The 21330-nt window shown below is 40.3% G+C and overlaps 1 protein-coding gene across 1 annotated transcript in view; it reads left to right on the forward strand.

The window, feature by feature from the left end:
- b4galnt3a (beta-1,4-N-acetyl-galactosaminyl transferase 3a) overlaps positions 1 to 21330 on the forward strand; it is a 57723-nt gene that overhangs the window by 22046 nt on the left and 14347 nt on the right. The window contains exons 2-19 of the mRNA XM_060902941.1: positions 87 to 130; positions 256 to 294; positions 411 to 506; positions 1904 to 1994; positions 2247 to 2347; positions 2463 to 2530; positions 2718 to 2793; positions 3028 to 3094; positions 4177 to 4320; positions 5795 to 5904; positions 15155 to 15258; positions 15357 to 15409; positions 15530 to 15737; positions 15836 to 16071; positions 18007 to 18160; positions 19907 to 19979; positions 20128 to 20281; positions 20454 to 20580. Coding sequence (XP_060758924.1) covers positions 87 to 130; positions 256 to 294; positions 411 to 506; positions 1904 to 1994; positions 2247 to 2347; positions 2463 to 2530; positions 2718 to 2793; positions 3028 to 3094; positions 4177 to 4320; positions 5795 to 5904; positions 15155 to 15258; positions 15357 to 15409; positions 15530 to 15737; positions 15836 to 16071; positions 18007 to 18160; positions 19907 to 19979; positions 20128 to 20281; positions 20454 to 20580 — 1945 coding nt within the window. The remainder of the gene's footprint in view (positions 1 to 86; positions 131 to 255; positions 295 to 410; positions 507 to 1903; positions 1995 to 2246; positions 2348 to 2462; positions 2531 to 2717; positions 2794 to 3027; positions 3095 to 4176; positions 4321 to 5794; positions 5905 to 15154; positions 15259 to 15356; positions 15410 to 15529; positions 15738 to 15835; positions 16072 to 18006; positions 18161 to 19906; positions 19980 to 20127; positions 20282 to 20453; positions 20581 to 21330) is intronic.

Genomic DNA, 21330 nt, shown 5'->3' on the forward strand with positions numbered 1-21330 from the left:
GTTAAATGCAGAGGATGAATTTCGCTGTACTTGTGTATACATGTGACAAATGAAGGCTTCTTCTTATACTTATTTTTTTGTTTCAGGATTTTGGGAGAGACACCAAAATCTCCGGTCTTCAGAGTCTCAGGTGAAATTAAACTTTTTCCCCTCTTAATACATTGCTTCATTGTGATTTTTCCTATTAGAAAATGTGGAAATGATATTCTGTATTACGGGTTATTCAATACCACCTTTTTTCCTTATCTATCTCAGATGAAACGAGGAGATCAACAGCCATTATGGAAACCTGAGGTAGAAAAAAAAAACACTTCATAAAATTTTGCAGCAGATAGTTGATTAACGATGTCATCTTTCCATTTTGCTGTTTATTGCTGTTGTTTTTTAAAATAATTTTATTATGTGAACAGTTTCTAGGTGAAGTGAACATGCATGCTTTTCAAGACTGGTGTGGAGGTTCTGTGGATCAGCTAAGGGCAAATGTGCTGTACCCTCTTTTTCCCCATGTTAGTGAAAACACACACACACACTCTTCAATTGATAGGTTTCTCAGAGATTGTTCAAGTGTGAATGCATATTTAGTAAAGGCTATTTTGGGGAAGAAATGATATTAGGCTTTCGATAAGTTTAACCCACACAAACTTAGTTACATTACATTGGAAATATCGAACTGAGATTACACACATTAATTTACTTCACAAGCATTTGCAGATTTCAGTTTCCTGGGACTTTAATTACGAAATGTGTGTGTTGTGGGGTTTTTGTTGGTTGGTTGGTTTGCAAAATCACCTAAACTTAGCTAATGGAATTGTACAACTAATATAGTTCTTGACTAGTTCAACTAATTTTTAATGTCATCTGACAGATTAAATCCTGATTATTCTTATCTATCGTACTGTGCAAAAGTCTTAGGCCCACTATTTTTTTAATACAAACTTTTAGATTTCTATTTTATGACTTCTACATTATCAAGTCGGTACAAAAACATTTTTGAGTTCCAAACGTTCATTTTCCAGCACAAAATTAAACGTTACAGAAAAACATAATGCTTGTATCTGAGCAGCATATTACATAAGAGACCACTTTTTAGATTAAAAAAGAAAACATAATGAAGGCTACTGGGTTTTGGTGCAAAATTAAGAAGCAAGTGTGACAGTCAAAGTGTCCAGAAGAACTGTGGCTGGTTCTGCAAGATGCTCAGTAAAACCTACAACTAATTTCCTTATAAAACTGCATTCACTGAACCTGAGACTACTTTTTTTTTTAAGCAAAGGGTTGTCTCACACCAAATATTGACTTTGTTTCATTTGTTATGGCTTACTGATCTCATCTCATCTCATCTCATCTCATCATCTCTAGCCGCTTTATCCTGTTCTACAGGGTCACAGGCAAGCTGGAGCCTATCCTAGCTGACTAAGGCGAAAGGCGGGGTACACCCTGGACAAGTTGCCAGGTCATCACAGGGCCGACACATAAACACAGATAACCATTCACATTCACACCTACGGTCAATTTAGAGTCACCAGTTAGCCTAACCTGCATGTCTTTGGACTGTGGGAGAAACCGGAGCACCCGGAGGAAACCCACACGGACACGGGGAGAACGTGCAAACTCAGCACAGAAAGGCCCTCACCAGACACGGGGCTCGAACCCGGACCTTCTTGCTGTGAGGCGACAGCGCTAACCACTACACCACCGTGCCACCTGGCTTACTAATGTTTATATATTTTTTAATGTTGAAACGTTTCATTTCATTATTTTTAAGCCATTTTACACAGACTTTTGCATAGTATTGTACGTGTGTAACATCTAATAATTATCATACAATAATTACAGATAACTACAAATTGCTGATTTAAAACCAACCTCTAATTACATATATTGTGTGCTATCATTCTTGTAGACTCGCACCACAATCAGAAGGCTGGCTGTTCATGCTGGATGGACTAATTATGGTCTGAGAATCTTTGGATACCTTCATCCTCCAATAAGTGGTGTGTTCTGTTTTATTTTTACTCCAGTAAAATCACATAACTTGGTTCCAAGTTTGAACTTGGTTTAATTGTGGGCAAATAGCATTTCCAAATAACTAGTGAATTGAATGCCAAGGTCTACTGATTAAACAAGTAGAACATTGCTTGGTTAAAATGAAAGTCTGCATCCACACATGCCTTTGGTAGATAAGTTTAGGCACCCTTTCTGTGCGGCAAGATTTGTTCTAATCATTTCTACTTGCTCTTTACCAGGTGAATACATTTTTGCTGTTGCCTCTGATAATAATGCAGAATTCTGGCTGAGTTCAGATGAGAGCACAAAAAATATCAAACTCATGGCCTACCTTGGCAAGGTAAACAATTATTCAGGCATGACACTGGTACACAAAGGTGAACATAGGTAGTTTTTTTTTTTTTTTATTATGAGAAGTAGCCTATGCCTAATTGCCCTTGTGTATTGTTGGTCAGACAGGAAAGGAATGGGCAGCCCCAGGAGAGTACGGGAAATTTTCAACTCAAATATCTCTGCCTGTATTGTAAGTGACATCTCTTCTAATAGTTTTCTGTACAGATTTTTTTTATCCAGTATTATATGAAAGACCCTGAAAATGGTTACAGTTCAGACTTCTATCTGTGACATGGCTCAGATCAAACTTTATCAATTGCTACTGTAAACTGTTAAATGATGTTCATTAATACAATCCAATACTTTTTTTTTTTTAGATTAGCAAAAGACACACAGTATTTCTTTGAAGTACTCTACAAACAAAGTGAAGGGATTGATCACCTGGAGGTTGCTGTATGTCTGTTTCATCTATTTCTGTATTTCTACATGCTATTACTGTGTGTAGTTTCTACCTGTGGTTTTTAGTTCATGGATTTTCTTTTTAATAATGCCATAACTCAAGTTTCACTAATCTTGCATTAAACTATGAGCAATAAAAAGTGAATTTTCATCATGCACTGAAAGCTTGTGCGTCAAAGTTGCACAAGTCTTTGATGAAGAGATTTCATTGTTATTTTTTTGTTTCAGTGGCGTCTCAATAATGAATACAGCAGTTTTGAGGTCATTACTGCAGAGTATTTGTCCCTCTATGCTGGTGAGTTACATGGCTCTCATTACGCTTATTATTTGAAAGTGTGTGTGTGTGTGTGTGTGTGTGTGTGTGTGTGTGTGTGTGTGTGTGTAAGAGAGAGAGATTTAAACTTTTACTAAAACTTTTTCCATGTCATTTTTATACATGCTTAAGCAGCATACATTTGATATTCCACCCAAGTAATTGTACACTATACTAAACACACACACACACACACACACACACACACACACACACACACACACACAGACCTTATTCAGCGAATTCAAGCATATACAGTACTGTACAAAAGTCTTTAGGCACCCTATTTTTTTTTGCTCATACAAACTTTGTTATAGAGTTCTATTTTATGACTTCTCCATTATCGAGTCAGTACAAAAACATTTTAGAGTCCAAATGTTCATTTTCCATAAAAAAAAATGCTACAGAAAAAAAATGTTTGTATCTGAGCAGCATATTACATAAGAGAGCACTTTTCAGATGAAAAAGAAAACAGAATGAAGGCTACTGGGTTTTGGTGCAAAATGAAGAAGCGAGTATGACAGTCAAAGTGTCCAGAAGAACTGTGGCTGGTTCTGTAAGATGCTCAGTAAAACCTACAGCTCATTTCCTTATAAAACTGCACTCATTGTACTTGAGACTACTAATTTTTTTTTTTTTTTAAGCAAAGGGAATTTCGTCTCACACCAAATATTGACTTTGTTTCGTTTATTATGGCTTACTGCTGTTTATAGTATTTTTTTTTTTTTAATGTTGAAACATTTCATTGTTTTTAAGCCATTTTTGGTCAGCAGCATTTCTTTACATGTGCCTAAGACTTTTTTACAGTACTGTACATCTATGAATACAAAAATGAATATGGGTACTGAGGAAAAAGTATTATAACATGAAGCAGTAGTGGTATCTGTCTTTAAGATCGTTTGCTATTTTGTGACTTAGTCCAAGTGCAGCCCTGAACACTGTTCTGCATTTTAACAAATTAACTACTCAAATGTTTGTATTGCATTCTCTTTGATATCCAAGAAAATTTGGATTAATGCATCTGTGAAATTAATAAATAAGTGTGTTCCATTGTATGTGTACAGATGACAATTCTCTACTATTGGTGGAAAATTATGACATCCCTCAAACGAAAGCCAGTCATGAATGGTCCCGTGACCCCATTTTCAATCCAGACAAACCTGAAGTGGACATGGTCAAAGAAGACCCACGTGACTCAATTTACAGGAGTGAGTTTGAAAAAAAGGTTTTCAACATTTTTATCAGCCAGGACATGGATAGCTCCAAAGAAATATTTATTTATACCCTTATTTACTTTCTTACTCATCTGATCATTTATTTGCAGTTTTGTTTTGTTTTTTTGCAGAAGCTTTTTCCAAATACATCTTTGAGATTGTTTGTTTTCATCTTTCCTCGATTTAACAGTTATTCCACGAAATCGAGTCGTACATGAGCTGATAGCCAACAAGGACCATAACACTGAGTTGGCTAAAAGCCAAGTACGATGAGGTTGAGTGGAATAACTTTTATTCTATCCACATTCACTGGATTTTGAGAAACAGCACATTTTTATTTTTATTTTTTGCAAATTCGATAAATAAAAACTATATCAAACGTCCAACAAAATCATTTCCACTTAGAATGTAAACAAACTGGCAAAATGACAGTAGAAATTTGTGAAAAATGCTACAATAATAATTCTTGAAAAATTAAAAAAGATACGTTCTTACCATTAAATACTTTTATTCCATATTTCATTGCTTTTTTGTATTTTGGGGGGTTTTGTTTTCGAGTAAAGTTTTTATTTCATCCTCGGTTGGTTCAGCAACACGCTCTGCCATTTTGTTTTTCTCTACTCATGGTATATGAGCTGATATCCAAGTAGTAGAGTAGCCAATCAGAGTGCATGATTGCTTATATCCAGTGAATGTGGATATAATAAATATGGTTATTCTGTTCCTTTCTAAATGATGTAAGGCTGCTGGGCCATAGAAGGTTCACGCTGCACGCTGCATGCTGCACGCTACACGCTACACGTTCACGTGAAGAACCGGACCCTGGGCCATTAAACTTCATGCTTGGATGTTCACGTGTTGCGTCTGTTCTACTTTGACCGAGTAATACAACAATAACCAACAATATGGACTCTTCGGATGACGACGATTGCCTCATTCTGCTTTTACTGAGACAGAGGAAGAGAAAAAGGAACAGAATTTGGAGCCGAGAACACTTCCTTCTGAGAGAAACCCGTGGTGAATTTCACCGAACATTCTATAATCTGCTTGACAATCCCGATGAAGAACTATTTTTCAATTATACCATTCAATTATATTTTTTCTGAAGTTTTCCCCTGAAAGCATAGAGTTATCTCCCTAGACCCGTTCTGATTGGCTGGCGCGGCGGTGACCGCATGCATTGACTGGAATTTCCATCTTCACGCCTAGAAAAAAGTGTGCATGTTCATTTCATGCTTCACGCGTGAAGTGTGCAGCGTGCAGCGTGCAACGTGAACGCCGTTCTATGGCCCAGAGCAAGTCATGCTACGTTTGTCCACTTTTCTTTACACGCGTGTAGCGTGTAGTGTGCAGCATGCAGCGTGCAGCGTGAACCTTCTATGGCCCAGCAGCCTAATGCTTGTACTGTATATCTTGTTTTAGCGTAAATAAACTCTCAGTATAAACTTCAGACCCTCTCTCTCAACAGTACCACTGCTGAACGAGTCCTATTTGGAAAATGTGTTTCCTGAATGTGATTACGCTCCACTTCATGTATATGACAACTCAACCATTGAGAGATATGATGGTATAAATTATGTAAGTGCATCTGTACTTTGGGTTCACTGAGGAATAGTACTTTAAATTCAAACTTTTTAAAGGCAAATACTGTTTTGTGTGGAGTTTTGCATGTTCTCATGGCATTCATGTGGGTTTCATCTGGTTTCTCTGGTTTATTCTAACCTCTCAAAGACATTCTAGTAGACAGATACTCTAAATTATTGACTCATTACTGACTGATGAACTGACTAAATTGCCAGTTTTTGTGTGTGCGTATGAGGCAGTAATGATAGAATGATAGTTAGGAATCCAGCAGACACAGGGTGATCACACATCAGCTTTCATCTTGTGTGTGCCATGGCACTATTTTTCAGAAATGAGAAATAAAGAAAGCAAAGTGAAATTAAAGCCGCTAGCGGCCTTGACGGGCCCTCGCACTTGTGGTTCTGCAACCCAGGACATTCTGCCACCCAACAAAACAGTCACATGTCATATATTCATCAAATGTTCAAAGGTGATGCGCATGTTGCAAATGCCATGACTGCTTGATGGATGAGAGATAGACAGACAAAGACTGTTAAGTGTCTGTGTGTGTGTTTCTGTGGTGTGAAAATGTACATTTATATATGTACAAAACTATACATGTGTCTCCTCCTTATCTCTATCTCACGCTGTAATCTTAAGTCATCTTAGCTTTCCTGTGTCTGCAGTGTGTGTGTGTGTGTGTGTGTACATGCAGAGTTTTCATATGTCTGCAGCAAAATGCACAATGATGGCAGGTCACTATTATTGTGTGTGTGTGTGTGTGTGTGTGTGTGTGTGTGTGTGTTTGTCAGAGAGAGAGAGAAAGTGTGTGTGTGAAAGAGAGAGTGTGCTCATAGATGTTGCGTGTTCATGTGAGTGCATACTTGTGAGAGTGTGTACAGGTATGTGTGTATGCATAAATATGCATATAACTGTGAGTGTGTGTATGAGTGTGTGTGTGTGTGTGCGCGTGCGTGCATGTGTGTGTGTGTGTGTGCTACATGTACTGTATATGAGTGTGAGTGTGTTGGTGGCACTATGTCAGGCATGTCGTAGATCAATCTGTCAAAGCATTGAAAATATTTGGCACATTTCCTGCTTGGCCAGATGGTGATACTGTGCTAGCCATTTCAACATATTACAAGATATCAAAAATCCCCTCGCAATTTAATATCAGCGACATCTTGGCATCACATATAAGAAATTTCACATGAATCTCATGAACCGTCTAGGAGGAGTATGTTAAAATTCATCATGTGTCAAAACACACATACAGTATTCAAAACCCTATTCTTTCCTTGGCCAGTTGGTGGTGCTATACCAGACAGGCACATTGGGCATCTAGATGTCATAATAATCTCATCTCATCTCATTATCTCTAGCCGCTTTATCCTTCTACAGGGTCGCAGGCAAGCTGGAGCCTATCCCAGCTGACTACGGGCGAAAGGCGGGGTACACCCTGGACAAGTCGCCAGGTCATCACAGGGCTGACATATAGACACAGACAACCATTCACACTCACATTCACACCTACGGTCAATTTAGAGTCACCAGTTAACCTAACCTGCATGTCTTTGGACTGTGGGGGAAACCGAAGCACCCGGAGGAAACCCACGCGGACACGGGGAGAACATGCAAACTCCACACAGAAAGGCCCTCGCCGGCCCCGGGGCTCGAACCCAGGACCTTCTTGCTGTGAGGCGACAGCGCTAACCACTACACCACCGTGCCGCCCGTCATAATAATCACATTCTCTAATAACCTGAAAGGTTTCAGCCAAATCATTAAATGTATTATGACTTCATGGAACATTTCCTGTTTATGTGGCGAGTATTAAAATTCATAATATTGCCATTTCAACAAATTACAGCATATCAAAAATCCCTGTGCAATTCAACATAAGCAATATCTTGGCATTGTGTTTGCCAAGTTTGACATGAATCTGATGAACCGTCAAGGAGGAGTACGTTAAAAATGACCATGCATGTGTCCAAGCACATATAAGCTCAATTACCTCACTTCCTGTTGGGTGTGGCTAATGCAATGTATATACGAAAGTTGTTCGTCTTGGGAGGAACTACATACTACCGAATTTGGTATGCATAGCTGAAACTATATGCCAATCCAAAGACTCCATGACATTAGGGGGTGCTATGAAGTCCCTGGGCCACGCCCGGGGCCAAACATCTGTGACTGAGAAGCAGTTACAATGACTGAAGTGTGTATCAAATTTCATGAGATTTCGTGCATGGGAAATGTCTGAAAAAAAGCCAAGCGCAACAGAAAAATAATAATAAGACGAAGAAGAAGAAGAAGAAAAAAATCCAGAAAATCACACTGTCTGATTTTTAAAGAATTTATTTGCAAATTATGGTGGAAAATAAGTATTTGGTCAATAACAAAAGTTCATCTCAATACTTTGTTATATACCTTTTGTTGGCAATGACAGAGGTCAAATGTTTTCTGTAAGTCTTCACAAGGTTTTCACACACTGTTGCTGGTATTTTGGCCCATTCCTCCATGCAGATCTCCTCTAGAGCAGTGATGTTTTGGGGCTGTCGCTGGGCAACACGGACTTTCAACTCCCTCCAAAGATTTTCTATGGGGTTGAGATCTGGAGACTGGCTAGGCCACTCCAGGACCTTGAAATGCTTTTTACGAAGCCATTCCTTCATTGCCCGGGTGGTGTGTTTAGGATCATTGTCATGCTGAAAGACCCAGCCACATTTCATCTTCAATGCCCTTGCTGATGGAAGGAGGTTTTCACTCAAAATCTCACGATACATGGCCCCATTCATGCTTTCCTTTACACAGATCAGTCATCCTGGTCCCTTTGCAGAAAAACAGCCCCAAAGCATGATGTTTCCACCCCCATGCTTCACAGTAGGTATGGTGTTCTTTGGATGCAACTCAACATTCTTTCTCCTCCAAACACGACAAGTTGAGTTTTTACTAAAAAGTTCTATTTTGCTTTCATCTGACCATATGACAATCCTCTTCTGGATCATCCAAATGCTCTCTAGCAAACTTCACATGGGCCTGGACATGTTTTGGCTTAAGCAGGGGGACACGTCTGGCACTGCAGGATTTGAGTCCCTGGTGGCGTAGTGTGTTACTGATGGTAGTCTTTGTTACTTTGGTCCCAGCTCTCTGCAGGTCATTCACTAGGTCCCCTCGTGTGGTTCTGGGATTTTTGCTCACCATTCTTGTGATCATTTTGACCCCACCGGGTGAGATCTTGCGTGGAGCCCCAGATCGAGGGAGATTATCAGTGGTCTTGTATGTCTTCCATTTTCTAATAATTGCTCCCATAGTTGATTTATTCACACCAAGCTGCTTACCTATTGCAGATTCAGTCTTCCCAGCCTGGTGCAGGTCTACAATTTTGTTTCTGGTGTCCTTTGACAGCTCTTTGGTCTTGGCCATAGTGGAGTTTGGAGGGTGACTGTTTGAGGTTGTAGACAGGTGTCTTTTATACTGATAACGAGTTCAAACAGGTGCCATTAATACAGGTAATAAGTGGAGGACAGAGGAGCCTCTTAAAGAAGTTGTTACAGGTCTGTGAGAGCCAGAAATCTTGCTTGTTTATAGGTGACCAAATACTTATTTTACTCAGGAATTTACCAATTAATTCATTAAAAATCCTACAATGTGATTTCCTGGATTCTTTCCCCCCATTCTGTCTCTCATAGTTGAAGTGTACATATGATGAAAATTACAGGCCTCTCTCATCTTTTTAAGTGGGAGAACTTGCACAATTGGTGGCTGACTAAATACTTTTTTGCCCCACTGTACATTTATATATGTGCAAAACTATACGTGTCTCCTCCTTATCTCTATCTCACGCTGTAATCTTAAGTCATCTTAGCTTTCCTGTGTCTGCAGTGTTCGTGTGTGTGTGTGTGTGTGTGTGTGTGTGTGCGTGTACATGCAGAGTTTTCATATGTCTGCAACAAGATGCACAATGATGGCAGGTCACTATTAGTGTGTGTGTGTGTCTGTTTGTCAGAGGGAGAGAGAGAGAGAGAGAGGAAGTGTCTGTGTGTGAAAGAGAGGGTGCTCATAGATGTTGCGTGTGCATGTGAGTGCATACTTGAGTGTGTGTGTATGCATAAATATGCATATGACTTTGTGTGTGTTTGTGTGTGCACGTGCGCGTGTGTGTGTGTGTGTGTGTGTGTGCTACATGTACTGTATATGAGTGTGAGTGTGTTGGTGGCGCTATTTCAGGCATGTCATAGATCAATCCGTCAAAGCATTGAAAATATTTGGCACATTGCCTGCTTGGCCAGATGGTGATACTGTGCTAGGCATGTGATTTAGACATGTCAATATCATCAGAATCACGATATCCAATATTTTGTGAAGTTTCATATCAATCCATCAATGAATTGAACATTTTTCCCCATTTCCTGCTTGGCCAGATGGTGGCGCTGTGCTAGGCATCTGAATTACACATGTGAATATCATCACAATCATAATACACAATATTTTGTAAAGTGTCAGATCAATCAGTTAAGGCATTGCCAATTTCTGGCACATTTCCTGCTTGGCCAGATGGTGGCGCTATACTAGGCATCTGAATTACACATGTGAATATCATCACAATCATAATACACAATATTTTGTAAAGTGTCAGATCAATCAGTTAAGGCATTGCCAATTTCTGGCACATTTCCTGCTGGGCCAGGTGGTGGCGCTATAACAGGCAGGCCCATTGGGCATCAGGTTATCATAATAATCATAATATCTATTGAAGTAAGATGTGTCCGACCATACAGTCAATGCACTGTGGCTTTCTGACAAGTTTCCTGTTTGTGTGGCAAGATATTAAAATCAAAAGGCCATTTCAAGACATTACAAGATATCAAAAATCCCTTCGCAATTTAATATCAGCGACATCTTGGCATCACGTATAACAAATTTCACATGAATCTCATGTACTGTCTAGGAGGAGCATGTTAAAATTCATCATGTGTCAAAACACACATATTCAAAACCCTATTCTTTCCTTGGCCAGTTGGTGGCGCTATACCAGACAGGCATACTGGGCATCTAGATGTCATAATAATCACATTCTCTAATAACCTGAAAGGTTTCAGCCAAATCATTAAATGTATTATGAATTCATGACACATTTCCTGTTTATATGGCAAGTATTAAAATTCATAATATTGCCATTTCAACATACTACAACATATCAAAAATCCCTTCGCAATTAAACATAAGCAATATCTTGGCATCATGTTTGCCAAGTTTGACATGAATCTGATGAACCGTCTAGGAGGAGTATGTTAAAAATGACCATGTGTCCAAACGCATATAAGCCCAATTACCTCACTTCCTGTTGGGCGTGACTAATGCAATGTATATAGGAAAGTTGTTCGTCTTGGGCCGAACTACATACGTACCGAATTTGGGATGCGTAGCTGAAACTATATGCCAATCCAAGGACTCCATGACATTAGGGGGCACTATGAAGTCCCTGGGCCATGCCCGGGGCCAAACGTCTGTGGCTGAGAAGCGGTTACAATGACTGATGTGTGTATCAAATTTCATGAGTTTTCGTGCATGGGAAATGCCTCAAAAAAAGCCCAGCGCAACAGAAAAAAAAAAATAATAATAATACTTAAAGCCGCTAGCGGCCTTGACAGGCCCTCGCACATGTGGTTCTGCAACCCACGACATTCCACCACCCAATAAAACAGTCACATGTTATATATTCATCAAATGTTCAAAGGTGATGTGCATGTTGTACGGTAAATGCCATGACTGCTTGACAGATGAGAGACAGACAAAGACTGTACAGTGTGTGTGTGTGTTTCTGTAGTGTGAAAATGTACATTTATATGTGTATAAAACTATACATGTGTCTCCTCCTTATCTCTATCTCACGCTGTAATCTTAAGTCATCTTAGCTTTCCTGTGTCTGCAGTGTGTGTGTGTGTGTGTGTGTGTGTGTGTACTTGCAGAGTTTTCATATGTCAGCAACAAAATGCACAATGATGGCAGGTCACTATTATTGTGTGTGTGTGTCTGTTTGTCAGAGAGAGAGAGAGAAAGTGTGTGTGTGTGTGTGTGTGTGTGTGTGTGTGTGTGTGTGTGTGTGTGTGAGAAAGAGAGTGTGTTCATAGATGTTGCGTGTGCATGTGAGCGCATACTTGTGAGAGAGTGTATGTGTGTATGCATAAATATGCATATGACTGTGTGTGTATGAGTGTGCACAGAATTGTATATGTTACCCATTCTCGTGAGTATTCATGTGTGTGTATATGATTGCAACTGTGTGTATGCATAGTGTGTGTGTGTGTGTGCTACATGTATATGAGTGTGAGTGTGTTGGTAGCGCTATGTCAGGCATGTCATAGATCAATCCATCAAAGCATTGAAAATTTTTGGCACATTTCCTGCTTGGCCAGATGGTGATACTGTGCTAGGCATGTGAATTAGACGTGTCAATATCATCAGAATCACGATATCCAATATTCTGTAAAGCCATGCCCGGGGCCAAACGTCTGTGGCTGAGAAGCGGTTCCAATGACTGATGTGTGTATCAAATTTCATGAGTTTTCATGCATGGGAAAAGCCTCAGAAAAAGCCAAGCGCGACAGAAAAATAATAATAATAATAAGAAGAAGAAGAAGAATCCTTTGAAAAACAATAGGGTCTTCACACCGAATGGTGCTCGGGCCCTAATAATCCTTCAAAAAACAATAGGGCCTTCGCACCGAACGGTGCTCGGGCCCTAAAAAAGTGTACAGTCAGTGCAGCTTTTGTCTACTGAAACTTGGCTACTTTCCAGCTGCTGTAGATGTCTGCCTCAAGCTCATGAAAAAAACAGCTGCACATGCTCAGGTTAGAGAGATACTAACAAATAGGCCACGGAATACCACAGCAATAAATTTCTGCACTTTTGAAAGAATGTTTGTGTTTGGTTTTTGTTTATCTGGATTACTATATACATGGCTGTTGGAAAGTCATCTGGTCTTATCTATCAAATATAATACACAAAAGCAGTTTTTACCTCACCGGCAACAGAGTAAACGGGGCAAGGTATTGTAATTAGTGTGGTTGGTTTGGTTGGTTGGTTGTGTGTGTGTCTGTCTGTCTGTCTGTTAACAATCTAGCGTCTAGACCAGGGGTGTCAAACCTGATCCATAAAGGGCCGTGTGGCTGCAGGTTTTCATTCCAGCCATGCAGCAGCACCCTGATTTGGCTTATTCAATCAACTGACACACCCACCCTTTAATAAAGGGTGGGTGTGGCTGCAAGTATTTGACTGTGTGAAGACAGTTCAGTTGATTGAATGAGCCAAGTCAGGTGTGCTGCTGCATGGCTGGAATGAAAACCTGCAGCCACAAGGCCCTTTATGGATCAGGTTTGACACCCCTGGTCTAGACGGTTGCACCGATTGACTTCAAATTTTCAGGGTAGGTGGGCAATGGTCTGTAGATTACCTGATTAAATTTTGGGGGTAATAGAGTCAAGGTGAAGGTCAAGGTCACTGGAAAGGTCAATCTTTCAGTCAAAATAACATATTTTCCATTATAACTCAAAAACGGTTGCCAATAGACAGCTTTTTACTATTATGAGCATATAGGAACTCTCATATAGCCTTTCATTTGGCACCATGATCTTTGACCTTGAGTGACCTTGAAAGGTCAAACTGAAGGTCATGCATTTTTAAAGGGCTATAACTTTAAAATGATTCATGATAGCCAGATGTTTACCATTATCAACATATAAGAAGTCCCATATGGGCTTTCAAGTTTAAGTTCAGTTCAAGTTCAAAGTATTTATTTTCATATGCACAGTAAGGACATGCTCTCTTGCACAATGAAATTCTTAGTTTGCTGTCGACCGTGAATGCCAATTACAAATAAATAAATAGGCGGAAGAAGTAATACAAAGTAAAGGCAATATAGTGCAAAATAAAAGCAAAAAAAAAACCCGCCCAGTATAGTACAACATAAAGGTAAATGTAGTGCAAAATACGTAGTGTATACAAAAATAAAGCAATGATCGGATGTAGCAGCAGAAGGGCAGTAATGTGCAAATGTGTAAACAATGTAACCAGATGTAAACAGTCAAGGAAACAGCAGCAAAAAGGGCAGTAATGTGCAAACAATGTAACCAGATGTAAACAGTCAGGGAACATCAGCAAAAAGGGCAGTAATGTGCAAACAAATGTAAACAGATGTTAACAGTCAAGGACAGCTTACAGGGAGGTAGTCCATGGTTATAGACTCCTGTCAGCTGTTCAGGAGTCTGATGGCGGTGAGAAAGAGAGAGTTCTTTAGTCTGACAGTCTTACATTTCACATTTCTGTACCTCCGGCCTGAGGGTAGAAGTGTGAACAGTCCGTGCTGGGGGTGGGTGGGATCTTTGAGAATGGAGGCAGCTCTCCTGTGGATCCTGCAGTGGTAGATGCTCTGCAGAGAGGGCAGTGGAGTTTTGGCGATCCTCTCGGCAGTCTTCACCACCCTCTGCAGGCGTTTGCAGTCCATAGCTGTAGCGCTGCCATACCACACAGTGATGCAGTTGATCAGGATGCTCTCAATCATGTAGCTGTAGAAGTTGCTGAGGATCTTGGGCAACATACCAAACTTCCTCAGCCTCCTCAGAAAGTACAGTCACTGTTGAGCCTTCCTAACCAGATGTGTGGTGTTAAGTGTCCATGTGAGGTCCTCACTGATGTGAACACCCAGGTATTTGAAGCTGCTCACCCTCTCCACCTCAAGCTCCTGGATGAATAGTGGCCAATGAGGTCTCCACTCCTTCCTCATGTTCACTATTATCTCCCTCATCTTGTCCGTGTTGAGGGTGAGGTTGTTGTCCTCACACCATGACACCAGACTAGCTACCTCCCCTCCTGTAGGCCGTTTTGTCTCCGCCAGTGATGCGTCCTATCACTGCGGTGTCATCCAGGAACTTCAGGATGATGTTGTCCTTTCAGTTGCTGCCATGACCTTTGACCTTGAACGACTTTGAAATGTCAAACTCAAGGTCATGAATTTTCATAGGACTATAACCTGACAGCTGATGATTGAGAAATATTACCATTATCAACATTTAGGTATAAAGTAAATGTTGCCAGGCAAGGTTTGTTTTGCCCGGCAACACTTGTTTGAAGAGTATTTCAACTATTTCACTTCTGAAATGTTTTGTTGACTTATTTTCCCCATGCGCTCAGATTAGTACACCATGGGATAATGGTTAATTTTTTTTATTATTGTTTTTTTTATTTTTATTTTTTAAATAAAAGGTTCACTACTCCTCAGTGTATCCCAATGACCACACCAGATTAGCTCATGAAGGGACTGATGCACAGATGTGCTTTTACCAAAAGGATGAATTATTTGAAAAAGGGTAATGTAGACCTTGATACACTCTCATCCATAGCATTGGTTGCATGTACTTTCATTGATTTATTCAACTATGCCTTTACGTGTATGCTTTCTTTCAAGGGGTGGGTTTGGTTCATATCTGAAAATTGAAAACAGAGCAGAAGAAGAAGCAGGTAGCTAACTTATACCTGGACACCTTCAAAGTGTTTTTTATGATTATTCTAAGGTTTAAATTAACCTAATCTAATATTGAAAATTTAATTATAATCTGTGTTTTCTATAATTCCTAACAGCTGGTACATTGTCCATAGACTCCCAACAGGAGCCAAAATGGAAACAGATTTTCAGTATAAATGCTTTGGATTTCCATTCAAAGCAGGGCAATTCTGCCACTCAGGCCTGCAGACGAGCTGGAAATATTATAATGCTCAAAAAAGAAGTCATGCCTGTAGTTGAAGCCTTCAGGACTCAACTACAAAACGACACAACAAAGACCACGAGGTATATTCTCACCCCTCAGTATCTTCATTCTGAATGTTTTGGCTTGTGGTGGTGACCAACTTTAGCAGGATTTGACTTGACTTTTCATGGATGTGCAGTGATCTGGTCATAAAGCATGTGCTAAATGTCGAGAAGAAGTCAGATGATGCTGTGGGTGTTCGATACCTGCTGGAGCTGGAGCTGGAGGACAGACAGGGGAAAAACTTTTTGCTCTCCAAGTACGTCTATACTACAGAGGACAAAAATAAACAGAAGAATCAAGAAGTACCTACCCTTTGCAGCCCAAAAGGTTTTGCCTGGCGCCCAGAAGCAACAGTCCATGTTATTCTAGCAGGTCAGAACTTGTGTAGTTATGATACTTCTTTCAGTTATGCTATTTGGCTGTTTTATCTTTTTTAACAAGTAAGCAAAATCAATATCATGAGTTAATGCAAACAAAACTTGGCCTTCATTTGCAGAGGGACTGACAAAATAACTATTTATTTCATTCATCATTAATATATTTACAGTATAATTGCTTTTCTTTGTTTCCATTTCAGTAAGCCTCCTGCCCAAAGAATGACAAATTGCTTAACCAGTTTTTCAGGTTACAATTAACTGGTGCTCTATAAATGCCATAAACCACCATAAGTATATTCTTAGAGACAGATTTTCAGTTGTCAAGTCAAGTTTATTTGTATAGCGCTTTTAACAATAAACATTAACAAGAGAGAGAAAACACAGGTTGCTAGGTATGCCCAATGTCACCTGAATAAGTAGGAACAGTATACATATTGCACGGAGTACAAGCAGGGACTCCGGCAACTAACTATGACAGCATAACTAAAAGGGGAGAGCCAGAAGGTAACACAGGCATGAGGGAGCCCCGGGACATAAAGCAGCCAGCCACTACACCATCAACAAACTCGAGTGAGCAAGCAAGTGGAGACTGACAGCATCCATAGATCCCAGTTTACCAAAACACTCTGTGTCTGAAGACCCTCCATATTTACACCTTTACCTCATAAACACCATTAACAAAAGGCTTAACTAAACAGTTTCTGTACTTCCTCCGCAAACTGAGGAGAGCAAGAGCCCTGGCCCCCATCATGCACACATTCTACAGAGGCACCATCGAGAATATCCTGACCAGCTGCATCACCGTGTGGTACGGCACCTGCACCGTGTCCTGCTGCAAGACTCTGCAGCGCATCGTGAGAGCAGCTGAGAGGATCATTGGTGTCTCTCTCCCTTCTCTTATGGAAATCTATAACTCCCGCCTCACCCACAAAGCCATCAGGATTGCAGGTGACTCCACCCACCCATCTCACAGCCTCTTCAGCCTGCTGCTGTCAGGGAGGAGACTGCGGAGTCTCCGGGCCAAAACCAGCAGGCTCAAGGACAGTTTCTTTCACCAGGCGGTCAGGAGGCTCAACTCCCTCCCTGTTCTGCCCCTTGCCACAGATTCTGCCCGCACACCCCCCTGCCCCCCCTTCGGCATCTGACATCATGTCACCCTCACAGTCCCCCCCCCCCAACACACACGCACACACGCATACTCTCAACATTCATTTGCACACTGAACTCGGGGACTGCACATTTCACTTTACCTCGCTCATTTGCACTATTCCGCACTACCTCACCTTAACAGCTATTAGTTTATTGTTTATACTGGTTATTTCATGTTTATCTGCTATACCTCAAGTGCACTTGACTGTTTATTTTATGTCCTTTTGCTCCAATATATATATATATATATATATAATGAGTGTTTAGTCTATGTCTATTTCTTATCTAGAGTGTTTATATTGTTTATTTCAATTATTCTATTTTTTATTTATTGCATTGCCTGTTTGCACTGTGGGTCAGAGAGGACTGAAATTTCATCTGTGCTGTCTGTCGAGCATGTATAGCATATTTGACAAAGTTGACTTGACTTGACTTGAACAGATATATTTTCAGCCTTGACTTAAACACTGAGACTGTGTCTGATTCCCGAACACTACTTGGAAGGCTGTTCCAAGTGTAGTTGTGTGAATGTCAAACCTTTCATGGTCCATCAGGAATGGATTAGTTAATACTGGGCCTGAGTAAGAACCGAAGCAAGGCCCTTGCCTTACTCTGCTATGCATGAACCAGTGCATGGAACCTTGACAGCCCTGTCCTGCAACCCGATACTGGCAAAATAAAACATGTACATTACTACATTACATCTCCATTGTGAAGGCCCTGTTTTGCTCAAATGCTGTCTTTCTAAGATGCTCTGTTTTTCTGATCCCTATTTCAACAGTGAAAAACCAAGGAAGATGGGTCATTCATTTCATAAAGGAAATGGAGAAAGTGTACAAAGCCACAGGAGACAAAAACTTTAACATCATTCTCATTGACTATAATAGCACAGATGTTGATGTAGAGAAGGAACTGAAAAATGCTAATCTACCAAGGTACAACTTTTTTTTTTCATCAAAACAACTGGTTTTACGAGGCATAAGCACTGATAAATATTTTTGCTTTGTACAGTGGTGGTTGAAGGTTTGTGAACCCTTTAGAATTTTCTATATTTCTGCATTAATATGACCTAAAACATCATCAGATTTTCACACAAGTCATAAAAGTAGTTAAAGACGACCCAGTTAAACAAATGAGACAAAAATATTATACTTGATCATTTATTTATTGAGGAAAATGATCCAATATTACATATCTATGAGTGGCAAAAGTATGTGAACCTCTAGGATTAGCAGTTAATTTGAAGGTGAAATTAGTGTTAGGTGTTTTCAATCAATGGGATGACAATCAGGTGTGAGTGGGCACCCTGTTTTATTTAAAGAACAGGGATCTATCGAAGTCTGATCTTCACAACACATGTTTGTGGAAGTGTATCATGGCACGAAGAAAGGAGATTTCTGAGGACCTCAGAAAAAGTGTTGTTGATGCTCATCAGGCTGGAAAAAGTTACAAAACCATCTCTAAAGAGTTTGGACTCCACCAATCCACAGTCAGACAGATTGTGTACAAATGGAGGAAATTCATGACCATTGTTACCCTTCCCAGGAGTGGTCGACCAACAAAGATCACTCCAAGAGCAAGGTGTGTAATAGTCGGCAAGGTCACAAAGGACCCCAGGGTAACATCTAAGCAACTGAAGGCCTTTCTCACATTGGCTAATGTTAATGTTCATGAGTCCACCATCAGGAGAACACTGAACAACAATGGTGTGCATGACAGGGTTGCAAGGAGAAAGCTACTGCTCTCCAAAAAGAACATTGCTGCTCGTCTGCAGTTTACTAAAGATCACATGGACAAGCCAGAAGGCTATTGGAAAAATGTTTTGTGGATGGATGACACCAAAATAGAACTTTTTGCTTTCAATGAGAAGCGTTATGTTTGGAGAAAGGAAAACACTGCATTCCAGCATAAGAACCTTATCCCATCTGTGAAACATGGTGGTGGTGGTGGTAGCATCATGGTTTGGGCCTGTTTTGCTGCATCTGGGCCAGGACGGTTTGTCATTATTGATGGAATAATGAATTCTGAATTATACCAGCGAATTCTAAAGGAAAATGTCAGGACATCTGTCCATGAACTGAATCTCAAGAGAAGGTGGGTCATGCAGCAAGACAACGACCCTAAGCACACAAGTCGTTCTACCAAAGAATGGTTAAAGAAGAATAAAGTTAATGTTTTAGAATGGCCAAGTCAAAGTCCTGATGTTAATCCTATCAAAATGTTGTGGAAGGACCTGAAGTGAGCAGTTCATGTGAGGAAACCCACCAACATCCCAGAGTTGAAGCTGTTCTGTACGGAGGAATGGGCTAAAATTCCTCAAAGTCAGTGTGCAGGACTGATCAACAGTTCCCAGAAATGTTTAGTTGCAGTTATTGCTGCACAAGGGGGTCACACCAGATACTGAAAGCAAAGGTTCACATACTTTTGCCACTCACAGATATGTAATATTGGATCATTTTCCTCAAAAAAATGATCAAGTATAATAGTTTTGTCTCATTTGTTTAACTGGGTTCTCTTTATCTACTTTTAGGACTTGTGTGAAAATCTGATGATGTTTTAGGTCATATTTATGCAGAAATATAGAAAATTCTAAAGGGTTCACAAACTTTCAAGCACCACTGTATATGTATATACAGTATGTTTGTCATTTATTTGTTCAAATTTTTTGGGACTATATGCAGCTACCAATTTAAGAGATTGGATGGACCTTTTGGAAGATCACCAGGACTTCAAGTAGGAATAGACCTTGTCAAAGTAGGGAAACAAATTTGAAAATAAAAAATATATATAAATTGAGTTTTTAAGGATCTTAAATGGACCATTTGGATCCACTGTATCACTACATTTAACACTAATCAATTAGTCATCAGATATTTTCACAATTTTTTTTTTTATTTATTAGGACGAGAACAGTATTTTGTTCCTGTGTGATCTGCACCTCCACTTTCCTTCGACACTAATAGACAGTGTGCGTAAACACTGTGTGCAAGGGAAAATGGTGTTTGCTCCTGTTGTGATGAGACTAGAATGTGGTGCCACAGTGCATGCCCCTGCAGGTATGTTATGCCACACATTCTATGAGTGTGCCATGCTCTGTGTTAATTTACATGATGCACTAATTGCACTACTTTGTCGGTAGTTTCCAAATTTCTTTGTACGTTGTCACGTTTTGTGTTACAGCTCATATTTATTATAGTTATAGTAGCTAGGTTTTTGTGTGTGACACAGGTTTCTGGGAAACGGTAGGTTATGGTCTGATTGCCATTTATAAATCAGACATGGTTCGAATTGGAGGAATGAACATTAAAGAATTTACAAGCAAGTGGGGAGGAGAGGACTGGGAGTTGCTGGACAGGTAAGCATTGGACATGTCACCAACAAAATCTGAAAGATCATGTCAACATTTTAAAGTACAGAAGTACTTTTCATGTAAATGTTTAAAACCACAAACTCACAAGTTCTATGTCATTATTTTTTTTTTCAAGATCTCATGGGTTTTTTCCCCAAAATAACTCATTATATCTAGTTATTATTTAATTATTTAAACAATTATTTCATAGCTCATCATTATTTTCTCATATTTCCACTGGGGTCAGCCATGGCCTAAAGTTTAGAGAAGCAGCCTTTGGCCCAAAGGGTCTGTAGTATCTGACCAGGTGGGTGGAGCACAGAAGCACGGCAGACCAGAACTGAGTTTTCAAAAACTCTTTATTTTTTAGCTTTTCAGCTTTTCACACTCTCCCAGCCACTCATGCACACACACAAGTGTTCTGGTTGGGGAGAGAGCTCCCTTTCTCTGCTCTCTCTCCTTTTAAAGGGTGCAGTCACTGGGGAAGACACACAAACACTGGTTAATTCCCATTGGGTGCAATGATTCCACCACTTACCTTCCCTGACTCCGCCCTCCATTCACAGACCGACGCTTGGCCACACCCCCGCTGCCACATACCCCCACCGCCCGACTCAGGCCGGGGAGCTGTCCGGCCTGCAGCCGACTCCCCCCCCCCCCCTTGACGGGAGAGGAAATCCGCCATGACCATCTGTGCCTTCGGCCTGTGGACCACCTCGAACTTAAATGGCTGGAGTGCCAGATACCAACGGGTGA

Source organism: Neoarius graeffei, chromosome 21 (genome assembly GCF_027579695.1).
Source record: "Neoarius graeffei isolate fNeoGra1 chromosome 21, fNeoGra1.pri, whole genome shotgun sequence".
NCBI lineage: Eukaryota > Metazoa > Chordata > Actinopteri > Siluriformes > Ariidae > Neoarius > Neoarius graeffei.